This window comes from Schistocerca cancellata, chromosome 2 (genome assembly GCF_023864275.1).
Source record: "Schistocerca cancellata isolate TAMUIC-IGC-003103 chromosome 2, iqSchCanc2.1, whole genome shotgun sequence".
Lineage (NCBI taxonomy): Eukaryota > Metazoa > Arthropoda > Insecta > Orthoptera > Acrididae > Schistocerca > Schistocerca cancellata.
The window spans coordinates 862,483,443-862,498,959 of NC_064627.1; the positions used below are offsets into that span (position 1 = coordinate 862,483,443).

At 47.3% G+C, this 15,517-nt stretch overlaps 1 protein-coding gene across 1 annotated transcript in view; it reads left to right on the forward strand.

The window, feature by feature from the left end:
* Positions 1–15,517, forward strand: part of LOC126159409 (uncharacterized) — a 103,713-nt gene that overhangs the window by 71,981 nt on the left and 16,215 nt on the right. Inside the window, exons 3-4 of the mRNA XM_049916522.1 lie at positions 1,900–1,966; positions 4,201–4,519. Coding sequence (XP_049772479.1) covers positions 1,900–1,966; positions 4,201–4,519 — 386 coding nt within the window. The remainder of the gene's footprint in view (positions 1–1,899; positions 1,967–4,200; positions 4,520–15,517) is intronic.

Sequence of the window (15,517 nt, forward strand, 5' to 3'; positions counted from 1 at the left end):
CGTTACCCCCGGTTCGGTCTACCACTCCCGTTTTTTGGAACTTCGTTCGAAGTTCATCAACATGACTTTCATTTATACAGATGGCTCTAAGACCAATGACGGGGTCGGGTGTTCCTTTATTGTCGGGGCACAAAGTTTCAAATACCGGCTCCATGGCCATTGTTCGGTCTTCACAGCTGAGCTCTTTGCCCTCTACCAGGCTGTTCTTTACATCTGCCGCCACCGACATTCTGCTTATGTCATCTGCTCCGACTCCCTGAGCGCCATCCAGAGCCTCAGTGATCCGTACCCGGTTCACCCTTTGGTACACCGGATCCAACGCTCTCTTCAGCAGCTGGTGGACGTCGGTTCTCCGGTTAGCTTTATGTGGGTTCCTGGCCATGTCGGTCTGCCTGGGAACGAAGCTGCAGATGCCGCGGCCAAGGCTGCGGTCCTCCAGCCTCGGACAGCTTCTTGTTGTGTCCCTTCGTCCGATTTTAGCAGGGTCATTTGTCAGCGCATTCTATCGCTGTGGCATGCCGATTGGGCTGCACTTACCGACAACAAGCTTCGGGCCTTAAGACCTCTTCCCGTGGCTTGGACGTCCTCCTCACGCCCTTCTTGGCGGGAGGAGGTAGTTTTGGCCCGGTTAAGAATTGAACACTGCCGGTTCAGCCATCGCCATCTGCTGGCGGCTGCGCCGGCGCCGTTCTGCCCATGTGGGCACTTGCTGACGGTTCGACACATTTTAATGTCCTGTCCAAATTTTAACACACTGCGTCTAGATCTTAACCTGCCAAGTACTTTCGATGCCATTTTAGCGGATGACCCACGAGCAGCTGCTCGTGTTCTTCGTTTTATCAATTTGACAAACCTCTCTAAGGACATTTGATGATGCTGTTTTTTAATCCTATGCCTGTCTGTCTGTCTTTTATCGTGTTTTCCCTTTTAGTTGTTGTTTTAAACTTGTGCCTCGCGGTGCATTCTTAACGTCGTCAGGGCGCTAATGACCATGAAGTTGTGCGCCCTAAAACCACAAAAACAACAACTCCCTAGCACTCGCCCCAGTTGTACAGCCGACTTTGCTAACGATAGTTCACTGTCTATATACGCTCTCATTCGCAGAGAAGACAGTTCAGCATAGCCTTCAGCTACGTCATTAGCTACGACCTAGCAAGGCGCCATATTCATTACTATGTATTCTGAACAGATAATATTGTGAATCATGCACCGTCAAGAGCGACGTTCATCATTAATGGATTAAAGTTAAGTATCAAACTAATTACGTCCGCTTTCTGAATTGTAATTCCTTGTCATGTTCCAGACCTCACGTATAGTCCTTCCCTCCTCACGCCAACCTGCGTGAGCTGAAACGCGTGCATTTCGGCCCCGTCTAGTAACACGGTGTTGGCTCTTCTGCCAACACAGTATCTTACGAAGCTTTGGTTGTGAGCTCGCAGTTTTTGGTAATGTTTTTTCCTGTCTTAGTGTTTTTCAGTTCCTTTTGGATGCGGTTTGTCTTTCTCCACACCCTACTTTGTTTCAGAGGAAACTCGGTTGAGTAGTGGATGCTTTTCCCGCCTTGACTACATTGGATCAGGGGTGGGTCGGCTGTGGGGTAGGACTCCTACTCCCCCTCCCCGCCAAATCACATTCAGAGCCCTGTCCGCATCTTTTGCTTTACCTATTTCTCTGTTTTTGTTATTGTGAGTCAGACGTCCATTACCTTTTAAGGCATTCCACTTTTGTCTTGAGAGCAAAGTAGCAAGCTTTGCTCTGTTAACTGTCTCAGCCCTTTTTCCAGCTAGCAGGGGCTGGATATGGGGTGCATTTCTCCTCATTGGCTGAGCCATGGAAGACCCTACCCACGGTCTGGACTTGGCCAGTCTCTTTAACAACTGTTTTTTTTCTTTGCCCTAGGAAAGCGGCGCGGAGCCGGAGGGGCTGCCTGCTGTAGCTGCTGAATCTCCAGCGCTGGAGAAAGCTGGTAAGTGTCTGCGTGAAGTGGACATTACCGTGGCTTAAGCCCGCGTCTTGTACGCGATACTGTCATGTCTCACATGACTGCTCGAGGCAAAGTCTTCGGCAGTGCCGCTGGAATTTAGTTCTGCACCCAGAGTGGTTGGTTTAGCGGCGATTCTGCTTTACAGTTGACTGCCAAAATTGGGTGTCACGTGAAAGCTGTCTGCTGTGCAGTATGGAACCTAAAATGCGAAAGTGAGGTTATGAGCAATAATTCTTTAATAAAGAAGAATACAGTATCTAAATGTAGGAATAAGCAATGTTAATACGCAGTTAACGACAAAACCAAGTCATAGCGGACGTTCTTGTCAAAGGTGATCTAGTATATTCATTACCGTCCTGAGAACTGGAAGAAAAGGAAAAGTCATCGAAACTTACAGAACACACATTGATCGAAAAAATATACTTGATAACGTACAAATTTCTAGAACGCTGGGAAGTGCCTTTTCGTTTTACTTTTGTATCCTGTTAGCTTGCTTATAGGAGGTGCCAAGTAAGCCAGAAAGTAATCTTAGTTGTCAAATAATTGACTTTTTGCACTGTTGAAATGATGTTTAATAAGACATGTTTATCTTTGTGTGTCGTCATTTATGTAAAATCTGGGCTTTTCCTCAGTAACTATTGTAGAACGCCAGTAGAAAAGTGTCAGGACCTTCTTTAACCTATCAATATCCCGAAAAGCAAAACATTACGTATCAAGAAGGTGGGAATGAATAAAATCTGTTTGTACGACACGGGTGAACCCGGCCACAACTGTTTCACTTAAAATTTGAGGAGAGTTTGCCATAGCCGCTTGTTTCCGCGCGAGGGAAAAGTGCAGCATACCTCGAAATTGAGAACTCCGTACTAGGCACATTTTAGAGCATAAATTTCATACACATTCTCGTGTAGCGGTTGGTTGATTTACATGCGTGCACGGAAGGCGTATGCACTTAGAATAGTCCATTTCCACGAGAAAGCGGCTCGTGTAAAACGGGCCGCTGATTAGGTTGACTTCTACGGCAGAAGCATTTGAGAACATTCAGACAAATCACACGCTCTGTGGTCTTGCGGAGACCTAAACGGGCTTTAACCACCGATCGGATGCGAAATTAAGGCCACAGTGAAAATCGTGTGGAGCGTAGTATAGAAGCAGCGCTCGCTAGTGCACCTGTCTATTGCGTCATGTCACAATCTGGTTCTGAGTGCACAGTGAACACGAGGATGCCTAGAAAGTGTTTCCCACCAAACCTGAAAACCTGCTGGGTGTTGGCCCCCCCTTCCCTGGAGCCGCATAGTGTCGCGTATCATAACTGTCGGCCTCATACTGCAGGTGCAACGAAGGTGAACTGCTGGGTATGCCGGCAGCATTTTGGTACACACAGCGAGCGGCAGATCAGAGTAGGGAATTGGCGGAAATGAGGTGGGTGACTCCTTTGACAAGGGTATTGGAAAGTTAGAACCGTGCTACAACAATATATACCGGTAACTTAACTGCTCTTCAGTCCTTTGCCACCTGACAATTCCAATACTATCAGCAAGCCTCATCATCTTCTCTTGTCTGAGCTTAAATTTTCTCTGCAAACATTTTTGGCTCCCTTACTGCTTACACAAGACACAACCTGAACAAGATTGGGGTATACTACAACCATTTCTCACTGGTTCCTTATGTCCTTAGTTATATGAATCGAAGGTCTGGTTTTTATAAAAGTTGTGCATAACCTGCCTTTCCTTGTCTTCTCGTCCTGCCACGTTTAGTATTCAATAATCGTATTCCAGTGACATTGTCGAAAGATTCCTCTTGTGACAAACGTAGTCCTCTTTTAACCTATTTCCTAAACAGCTCTAGCCTCTATACTGACTCACGTGGCTCCACTTTTCCCAAGAGCCCAAACCGATATTACCTGAGGTCGATTTCTTTTCCCATTTTGTAAATTCGTCAGTATTTATTTTGCAAGTTTGGACGTTAGCACAACCGATGACTGGGTAGCATTGACACCTTTCAGCACACACCTTCGTTAAAACAGCCTTACCCAGTTCACTCCTTATGGCCTTCATTGTGATAGTTACTCTTAGGCTTTCCAGGGTTTGCTTTTCGCCTCCTTCCTTTGGTTACTACTTCTGCATTTGTCACCAGTGATGGACTGATCAACTTACAATTTAGTCTCTTCCACTCGAAACCAAGCAACCAAACTTACACATCTGGGAACCTTGTTCCAGGCACCAGTGGGCTGGAGCGAGGGATCTCGCCAGATGAAGCTTCTCCAGAAGGGCAGGAGGAGCCCCCACGAAAGAAGTCTGCGTCACCGGAGGGCTTGCTGGAGCAAGCAGACGGCGCGAGCACCTCTAGCCAGCAGCAGGAGGGGGGCCAACAACCGCTGCCGGATGACCCTTCTCCAGAAGAGCAGGAGCAGCCCCCACGAAAGAAGTCTGCATCGCCGGAGCGCTCGCTGGAGCAAGCAGAGGGCGCGAGCACCTCCAGCCAGCAGCAGGAAGAAGGGGAGGGCCAGCAAACCCTGCCGGATGACTCCAAGAAGAGGTAACAGCAAGGCAGCGTCTGGGTCTGCGTTCTGTACTCACTGTATGTACGTTGTCGCCATAGATCGTAAGTTAAGGATGCCACACATAGGCTGTACTTCACAATTATTGATTAGTAAACTTTACTTAAGGATATGGTATAGTGTCGTGGGAATAAAGCTGTCACTGGAAACGTTACTACTACTTCAAACATAACAGAAACGAACAAGGAAAAATTGCTTGTAAATTAATTGGTCACTTGATCAGCATCAGCAATAATCTGAGGTTCTGTGGACAGCTTTGAAACTGAGGCACTTAAACTGCCATGTCCTCACACAATGGACAAGGCATTCCGTCGATACACAATGTTAGGAAAGTGTGTACATAGGTGACTTACCAATCTTCTCAATCAATTTTTCTTTTTCTTCCTCCCTAGATTTCGGTCGTCCTGATAATCCACTCCAGTTTTCAGCCAGAACTAATGCTTTCTTCTGCTGCTCTTAGGGAATTGGCTTGGTTCCTTGTTCATGCATTGTTCTCTTCACGACACTGACGTAAGTCAGTAGCATTGCAAGGTCTTAAATATCACCCAATCAATGTGCCAAAAAGAAACAAAATAGATGGCTTTAGTTCGATTATTGCGAATCTGGCTCATGGCTAAAAAAATTTGATTCATCTAAATTAAAGCCCGTTGCATCGTCTCTTCCTGAAAGCAATCTACATATCTGAAGACACTTAATTTAAGACGATAATTTCTGAACTCTAATGAAGTCCGGTACAGCATAGGTGCAGTAGGTCTTGCAGAAAGTCACAGAGCTTATGATTTGGAAAATTTGTTCTTTAAGGTGTACAAACTCAGTGGTGACATTTGTTTGACCCCTCGTAATCATAGATCGTATCTACCCTCCATGTCTTGAGAGACCTAGCCAGCAACGTTCAAGTGGAATTGTGTACGTTGGCCCCTGCTGACGTTCATTCTTACCTTGAAAATCGGCCATGATTCCCACAAACGCGCCCGCCCCCCCCCCCCCCCCTCCCATGTGGTTGTTCACATCTTACCAACAGATTGTCAGATAACTGTCCTGCTGCCAAGGCCGCGTTATACATGAGCGACAAACAGTACGCGAATGGCAGCTTCACGTGACAACACGACCGCAGGTACAACTCCGAAAGTGTCCCAGATTGGCGACTTCTGCAGCGCTGCTTACCGTCCGCTATAAGTGGCGACGTTTGAATTGAAACTTGCCTTTCACAGCGACAGTTAAGTCTTCTAAGCGAAGCGCTGCAGTGGACGCACCGCCTACTATGAAATAAAATAGATACTGCCCGATTTTGAGAACTATTGGTGGCAACTTGATTCAATCCCGTCCTGCAGCTTGATACCTTCACTCGATACTGGACTGAATTTCTTTCCATTACTCGACATATCAGTTCTGCACGAAACTAAATGACCTCTCTAAGTTGCGTTTGCTGAGGTAAAACGCAGCTCGTAGCCTTCGCGTCAGTTAAATTTATATCATACATTACTAGGTATGAAATCCAGCCAGTATATAGAAATTCTATTTAAGATAAAAAATCATCCTAGTCTCGACATTTTTGAGCGTTTGTGGCAGAAGGGTTCTGCGCACTGAATTTCGACCGTGTGCATCGGAAATGTCTTCAAATTAGTCATATTTCATAATTGGTTAAAGATACAGAAACGTTGCTTATGAATGCACCACGAAAAGGAAACGTATTTTTTAGTATGTTTATTGCTCGAAACACTTCGGTCAAATGTTACATGGCGCTCTTTCACTCCAATCTAAATTACAGGCCGGGTTCTCGTCCAAATTTTGAGCCAAACGATGGGTAGGGAGTTGACTGATACAGTATCAGATCGACCATCGTGAGGACTAGTTTCTCAGACCCAGATTTGATTACTTAATCAGGGCAATTAATAAACTTAGGTGAGTGAAAATTCAAAAAATTTAACAGCTGCTGCTATCTATGTAGGTGAAATGTTACTTTCACCGTGCCCTGGCTAATTTTCATAATTCATTGGTGATACTCGTCGAAGGACTTCTTCCAAATGAATTAGTAGGAATGTCACACATCCACACACCCTCAGGGAGCTCGCCGCTCACTGTTGGGTTCGTGCTTGGCTACCACGGGGCCCCAATCTTCGCAGCATTTTTTCCTTCCATGCTGTGTGTCTATTCTCTTGCTACTCTTTTGCCACTCCCTTGGGAACATGTCTAGGTTGTCAGGAACGTCCTGCGTTGTCGGTGACGTAAGAGCAATCTCACCTTTGTTTCTCGCTCCCTTTTTCTTTCCTTGTTTCCCTTCTTCCGTTCCCTCGTTTCACCGTTCGAGGTTCGGTTTCTTCTTCCTCCCTGTACGCTCCTGAAGGCCAGCCCACGCATCCGATGCGTAACAGGGGACTGGGTAACGCCTCAGCCACGGGTCGACAGGTAGGGTTCGCACATACCCTGGTACAGACCAGGCTCAACGAGGGGTGATTGCCTGAGCTGCAACCTTCCCAAATCGCCTATTGGTCCGTCCGTAAGGTGATCGCGAGGTGTGACCTGAGGGGTAAACAATCACCTAGGGTAGCTGCGCCACCTTCTAAAGGGGGCACCAGTTCGAAGGAGCATGCCTGTTGCATTTTCTCGGAATGAGTAAACTTCACAATCATCTGCGAAACGTAAACGTAATGAGGGTAACGATTCACACCCTTCCTACTGCTCTACGGTTCCTTGTGGTATCAGGTACTGAAGCTGATCAGTCCTTTGTCGCAGTAAATCCGTTAATTCAGAAAGGTGTTAATGCAATCAGCCGTGTGAAATTGTACTTTCGTTTATGGAATGGCACTTTGCTTTTGGAGACTACTTCCGATTCTCAAGCAGAACTGCTTGCCACTTCGCTTCTCCACGGCTACCTTGTTCGTGTCACGGCCCACAGAACTCTGAATTCTTCCAGTGGTGTTATTGCACTAGGCTGCTCGACGGCCTGATTTAGGCATAAATCCAAAAGTAGCTATCTCATCAGGGTGTCATTGCCGTCCATCGTGCAGTCAAAAAGGCAGATTTCTTAATGCATGCCCACACTTTCACCTTCGATAGTGGTGCTTACATCAAAGATGAAAGCAGGCTGCGAAATTATCAGTCCGAGCGTAAATTCCGAATCCAATTCGCTGCTACTGGTGTCATCGTTCCAACCACAAAGGAATTTCTTGTCGATAACAAGCCAGATTGTCACCCATGGTAGGGATGCGCAAGAATGCGGTAGTCCACATCCTTCTCCCTACTGTATAAACTGCAATGTCGACCATACCGCTCCATCTCGGGAGTGTCCATTGTGTCTTGATTAGTGGGATGTAAAGAAGACACGGGTAAAGAAAAAGGTGCCTTATCCAGTTGCTCGCAAGTTACTGGCTAGTCGCAAACCATGTGTTCTACCATTTGGTACCTATAGTTCTGTTCTTCTTACCCAGCACTCAACAAAGGACGTGGCCACACATGTGACCATTTCAGTTCTGAGGTAGTGAAATCGCTCAGTGTCGCTGTAGCTCCGCCATCCCCTCGTACAGCTGAACAACAAACCATCAAACTCTGGCCTCAAGGGGGCGAAGCCACCAGCTACACAGCTGGTAGGCCAGAAAGGACAGGAGTACTCCTGTGAAGACTTCCTACATCCTTCCAACCAATCAACACCTGATTCTTCCTCTAACCGGAAACTCTCGAAGTCCACCAAAGGCAAACGGTCTTTCCCTTCGCGTACTCAAAGATCCTCTTTGACAGTGTTGCCACGTGATACCTTAGTCCGGCCTGCCTCCATGTCGCCATTGCGCAACACCAACCATTTTTCAGTGTTGGTCTCCACACACACACATGTAAGCCGATGCTTTGTTGACCTCATGCAGCAGGATCCACCTGCTTAGGTGCCCTATAGTAGCGGCTCTTCAAAGGCTGTCACTCGACAGCTGGCAACGTGATGCTTCGTTTCTGCATCATGACTCTCCTCCAATGGAATGTTAGCAGCCTTCGTTCCCACCAAGAGAATTTGCAGCTGCTTGTGGCATCAGTGTCTCCTTGTACTCAGACTTCAGAAAACGAAATTGCACCCTCACGACTGCTTTGAGCTTCCACATTTCTTCCCAGTTTTGACCTTCCCTCTGAAGCATTCCACCTCATTGGGGCGTCATACTGCTCACACAAGATGACCATAGTCAAACCACCTCTTCTGCCTTAACACTGGTGCAACCACTTTCCTTTCTGGCTCATCGCACACCAATTCACATTTGGACCTATCCTTGTGCACTGCCCAGCTTGCCCCTCGTCTTGAGTAGTCCGTTCTGACTACTTCTCGAGTGACCACGTCCCATGTGCTCACTGTCTGCTGACTCCTACCCCATCCACATGAATGCCCAATTCGCAGCTTGCGAGGTGTCACGGCTAGCAGTGTATTTACTAATTCTTCTAGAACCTTGATACTGGAGTGTTTTACCCCCCCCCCCCCCCCCTTTTCTAACTCCGACTTCTGCTGTTGCACATGGATTAAGAAGAAACGCCGACTGACTGTAATTGACCCTGCAAGTGGAGTAGAGAAGAGTACGGCACCTGCAATAATTTGATAGAAATTAATATGATAAAGTTCCATTAATGTAGTGAGAGATGAAAGGGCTGCTCTGCCGATTTACAGAATGAAAGTTCTTTACAAAATAACAATTATGGCTAAACTCACACATGAAACATTTACAATACTTCAAATTGGATACTTAAATAAATGCTGTGAAGGTGAAGTTGTCCATAAACTAGCTTGTGACATTTATGACAAAGTGGTACGTGGAGCCAATTTGTTGCAACTCAGATCTTAAGAGAAACACCCAACCAACCCAACATTAATTGCTGCTACAGTAGTGAGAACTCTGACAACGAACACCCAAGACACAACCACGATAGAAAAGACGGTAACAGTTGATTTCTGCTGAACTCTGATTATCACATAGCAAAATTAACTAATCTGCCTATGCTGTGGACATAAGTTACCAAGCTGTCGTCCTAACTGCAAGGACACGATCTGGCGTACCAGAGGCAATGACTAGTTGCTTGGACATCCTGTCGTGGTTATAATGTCGCGAGTATAGCCCAAAACAAATTATCGTGGTCTGGTTGTTCCAGACTAAGGACTTCTTAGCAATTCAAATGTGCCTCTGAGGGAGGCGAAGAAGGCTCGCCACACAATCACTGACGGTACAGTGATTTTAACAAGCGAAGGCACACGGTACGTCCGATAGTGTCAACATTAGCCAAAACTGCTAAAAACGGGCAATATATGTCGCTTGTTAGCAGAACGCTCAATTGCAAACTGCATTTGGAAATTTAGGTTGAAGTCGAAACGTCAGCAACTTTGTAAGAGTTACAATTAAAGTATATTTGCCAACTGAAGGCAGGCTGTCTAGGGCAGCGAGAGCTCAGTCTTGTAACCTACTCTGACCGAAATGCAAGAGCTGACTCTATCAAGAACACCTGTAAAAGCCAAACATAGAACATTCCCATCACCACGACAGTGGCCGTGGTTAAACGTGCCAATCAGCAACTCGAAAACTGGCGGAAAATTCCACTCTCTTGCCGAAGCACTAAAATTCCATCAATAGATACTTAGCGCCAATTTCTGCGCCGATTTTGCTACGTCATGGACCTATCCCCTGAGCAAGCCAATCATTTATGATTTTGCCGAAAACGCGGGAATTTGCCCGCCAAGACTGCCTGGGAACCCAGGTCATTCCCATGCCTCGGTGCTAGCCAGTCAGAAAGTCTTTTCACTAAGTTTCTGCGAAGTAACGGAATCTCTAGCCCCAGCTGCTCCTTCAGGCCTCTGTGGGCGTGTCGGCCCCGCTCTTATGACAACATTGGCGTCTGGACACCATCCATTAGACTCCCTCACACCTGTCAGCATAACCCTTTCAATATCAGCAGAGCCCGCCTGTCACCAGACCACCCGGGTGACGAGAGACGCTGTGTGGGAAGTCGGAGTGTGAAGGAATAGCTTTTCACCGCATGCAATTAGAGAGGAATATGGAATTACTCGGAGTAAGATAGAAATAGAAGAGGGGGCAAGTCACTGCATGTATCGAAAGGCATGCCACCTCAAGCTTACTTATGCTGACTGGTAGCTTTAATCCTCCCTGGCGACCTTCACAGAACAAGATTTCCTCGGTTATGATGACCAGGTGGAATCTCACAAACGTTATCCTTAATGCTGCAGAACTTTCCATTTGTCACTTCTTCACCACGTCGTGTCCCAGTCCCTTAATGGACTGAGGCATGCTGCGACACAATTCGCCCAGAGAACCCTAAGGTGTCAAACTGCATTCATTATAACCAGATACGTGCAAAGTGTTTTCTCATTCTTTGGAATAGCAAAAGAGCTAGCTGGATTTTTCACTAGTTCTTTAAACAGTTCCACCCCCACCTTTGTCGTCTGGGCCAACCCCCGACGGCTCTCTGGGACGAAGATCCATTCCCAAATTTCCGGCCTGACAGTAGCAGACGATATTACTGTGGATCCTTTGGTAATCTCAAACACTTTAGGCCGTCATTTTGTGGCAGTTAAGAGCTCTTCCTACTATCTGCTTGCCTTCATCTATCGGAAAAGAGTGGAGGCGTGTCGGACGATACCCTTCTCTTGCCAGAATCGTGAGTGCTACAGTGCCACATTTACTGGGAGGGAGCTACATCATGCTCTGTTCGTCCTGGTCCTCTGCCCCAGGGCCAGATGCTGTCCACATTCAGATGTTGCAGCACCTTCCTCTTCTGGGCAAGAAATTTCAGCTTAACACGGACAAATCGCATCTGGGCAGAGGGCACATATCCCGTGCTTTGGCTTGAAGCAACCGTCATACCGTACCTAAGCCCGGTAAGGACACAAACCTTAATTCCAGCTACAACCCCATCTCATACCAGCTGCGTTTCCATGGTGATAGTGTCTGATTCATGGTGCCTAGAGTCTCGCAATTTCCAACCAAATGCACAGTCTGCGTTTAGAGTGAGGCGTTTTGCAATTGACCATCTCGTTACTTCGTCCACCAATGTCATGAATGGTTTTCTGCAGATATCATTGTTACCATTCGATCTGGAGAAGGTCTAAGACACCTTATGGAGAACTAGTACCCTATGTACTCTTTACACGTGGGGCTTCTGTGGCTGCCTGCCCTACTTCCTTCAGGAATTTCTAAGACAGTTAAGGTGCGTATGGGTTCTGCCTTTACCCAGGAAAACGGTGTGCCTCAACGTTCCGTCCTAAGCGTCGTCATTACTATCGCCATTAACCCTATAATGGCCTCACTCCTGGAGTATCGACAATGGCTTTCGTTTTTTCCACTGCCAAAACCGTCTGAGTTTCTGGCGATGCAAATGGTTTCTTTCACCATCTTTAGATCTTGGGCCTATTGCCGTTCCGTTCGGTAAACCTACGAAATTCCTGGTTCCCATGCTCGATAGGAAGCTCTTGGTCCTCCCATGTGTCTTACTTGGCAGCTCGCTGTACGCGGTTCCTCAATGTCCGTGTCCTCAATGGTACTTCTTCGAGTGCCGATCGAACCACCCTTCTCCATTCATACCCGTCCCTTGTCCATTCGAAACTCGACTGTGGGTGCTTTATGCGTCTACAGGTCCATCCCATTCACGCAGTCACGACTGTCTCCACCTTTGTGATATCCGTTTGGCTACTGGTCCCTTTTTACACTAGCCCAGTTAAGTGTCCGTAAGCTGAAGCTACTGAACTACAAGCCCTACCGCCGTGACTCCCTTCAGCAGATATGCATGCTAGTTACGCAATGCATGGCCACCCATTCTATGCCTGCTCTTTCGATGATTGCCTTGATCACCAGTATGGGGCACGTTGCTCTTAAGTTACCACCTGATCCGGCTGCTTAACTTCACACTACTTGCAGCTTCCCCAGTGGGGGCGAGATCCCTTTGGCTTCGTGAGGTGGCCCATGTTAACCTTGGTCTTCATTAGCTTCCTAAGGACACTACTCCAGCCGCGGGCTCACCTTCAGAATTACGACCTGCACATCGAACTTCGCGATAGTATCTTTGTACGCTGATGGCTCTCGGGCTGACTGGTGTCAGGTGTGCCTTCATTGGCGCCCTTGCCTTTACATATCGGCTTCCGCCAAACTGCTCAGTATTTGCAGCTGAGCTCTTCGCCCTTTATTACGCAACAGAGTACATCTGGCGACACATTTTTAATTTGTCCTCTGCTCACTCTCTGTGCCCTTCAGTCTGAGCTGTACACCGCCCATCCCCTAGCGCAGATGGTCCGGGAAAATTGTCACTTGCTCACTCTCGGTGGAGCCACTGTGGTGGTCATGTGGGTTCCTGGTCATGTTGGTCTGCCAGGAAACGAGGTTGCTGACGCTGCTGTCAAGGTTGCAGTCCTTGCACGTCATCCCACTAGTTACTATATTCGCTCTGATGTGTGTTGTCTGTCAAGAGGTGCCGTCCCTTCATGGGCATAAGATCAAGCTTAAGCCTCTCCCGGCATCATGGACGATATCCTCTCGGCCTTCCCATTGGGAGAAGGTCATTTTAACTAGGCTGTGTATTGGGTGCTTCCTGTCTAGCTATCATTTGCTAAGCGGCGACACCCCATCATTTCGTACACATAGTGCAAAAGTCTTAACTATCCCGCACTACCTTACAGAATGCCAGTTTTTAATCGTTCACGTTCCCACTTGCGTTTTCCGTATGTTTTATGGGCCATTTTAGCAAATGACGCGCGGGCTGTTGACTGTCTTACTTATCCGTCAAAGCAATATGGCGAACGCTATTTTTTAGTTTTGGACCGCTGTTTCTGTATGGTGTCCTCCTTAGCTCTTTCTCCACGTCCCTGCTTTTAGCTGTCTTCTGTCACTTCGCGCTGACGTGCAGTTATTACCTCCTCGGTCTTCGTGTACTATAGTAACGAATTGGGCGCTTATGAGCCCGGCTGTTTTTTGTGCCCTAAAGCAAAACAAAACGCATCCAGACGTTGCGCGCTGTTGGTCGCTTTGGCCTCATGCGTGAGGGGAGATAAGTGGCCAGTTCCCACTTTCTCCTTCCACCCAGGCACTGCGGTCCTAGGCTGTACGCCAACCACCCATCCACCGGTGATGACCCAGTGAGCTGTCGTGCATCAGAGGATGGAGGCAGATCGGGGATTCCAGCTGCACGACATGTCTCAACGTCGCCGCAGCGTAAGGCAGCACATCGATGCCTGGCAACTGGGGTCAGCACAGATTTCGTTCTGCTCATTCTGTGCGCCAGTAAGACGTTGTCAGTCATATGTTAGGAACGACGAAACAGTAGTCTCGTATCACGTGAACTACAAACTGTAAGCGGAGATGGCAGCTGTCTCAACAAAGCAGCTTACAGGACAAAGCTGAACAGTCGTGATGATCTTTACACAGTTTATGAAGGTTGTGGCATTCTATTGGTGTGGCCGCGCTCTTCATGAATTGGCAAGGAATAGATGTATTCGACAGGTTGCTTAGCTTGAAAATGGTTTTGTTCTTCATAACCCAATTTTTACATAAGTTTCATTTGACGTCACTTTTGGCCACTACTTAAAACGGTTTGAAAACCATCTTTCACTCTGTATCGATAATTCTTCTCATCAGATTTCTTCATTTGATTGGACTTCTATTTTGGTTTAGCAACGTGTTTGTACGTCAGAACCAACTGGAAATAATAGTTTTGTTGGGGCTAGAATACACACATTTTGCTTACCTCCAGAATTCATGAATGTTTAAACGAGCTATTGCAGTATGTTGCCTTCTTGCAATCTCAGCTCTAACTTGCCAAGTTTAACATGGCCTCTGTATGACGGTGGAATGCAGCATTTTTCACACAAGGCAAAAAATTTGAGGTGGTCGGAGTGCGTGAGCACTAGCACTGCAGGAGCAGCGCCAACTGACAGGCAGTGCCCTGGCGCCGCTTACTGCAGACACCCACTGCATGACCTAGCAGCAGCCAGGAGGGGTGTGGGAAGCGAAAGGGGATTCCAGAGGTTGGCAGGGTGTGTATTGGTATTAGTCATAACAAAATAGATTTACAAAGAACTTGCTGCAAAGTACCCTCTTAGCGGAATAACGTTGTCGTCTCTGGATTGGATTCATGAGGCAAGCTAATACAAAACTGCTGTAACTGGCCCTACACTGCCACGATACTGCTACTAGGACGAAACAAACATCAGAACTGGTCCCACACTGGTCTTGCTGGAGGCAGATCGGGGGGCCAGTACCTCATAATGGAGACTGTTCATACAAAACTGCCACGTATGGACAATCATTGTCCTGTTGGAAAATTTTACCACGATACTGTGGCATAAGTGGCAACACATGAAGCAGTGTATTACTCACATGCATTTTACCATCAGTTAATTCAGTCACTACCAGCCACCATCTGAAGTTGTATATGATGGCTTCCCACATCATGACACTGAGTAATATCACTGTTGGGGACTGTCCCCAGGTCTGTCTTGATCGCCAGTGGACGTATAGGACAGTGCAGAACAGCAATTCATAGCTGAACACAGTGCTGCATTCCTCAGTAGTCCATGGCAGGTGGTAATGTGAGGGGTTTATCTGTGCTGCACAATAGGGTGGTACTATCTTGGTAGTCAGACGGGGTGGACTGGAACCTTGACTAAGAGCGCGCCTGCCGTCACATTCACATGCAGTAAAACACTGGACCAGTGTCATCTGCAGGCTCCACAGATCTGGGTATTGCAAAATTCGAGCTACTGGCCAAATGGAAATCCCCAATGAGGCATTCGCCTCCCCCCTTTCTACATGAAAAAGGAGCAGCTATCTCCCAGTGATCAGTCAGCATCTGCAGCTGTTCTTTACGTACACCATTCCTCAGCTGGTAAACACGAGTAAACAGTGCACTGTGGTTTGAGCCCTGCCTGTCATAGAATTGTAGCTGTCATAACGCACGTACACAACACCTGCAGGTGTGTTCAAGGATTTCCACCGACGTCAGAGCATGTTTTA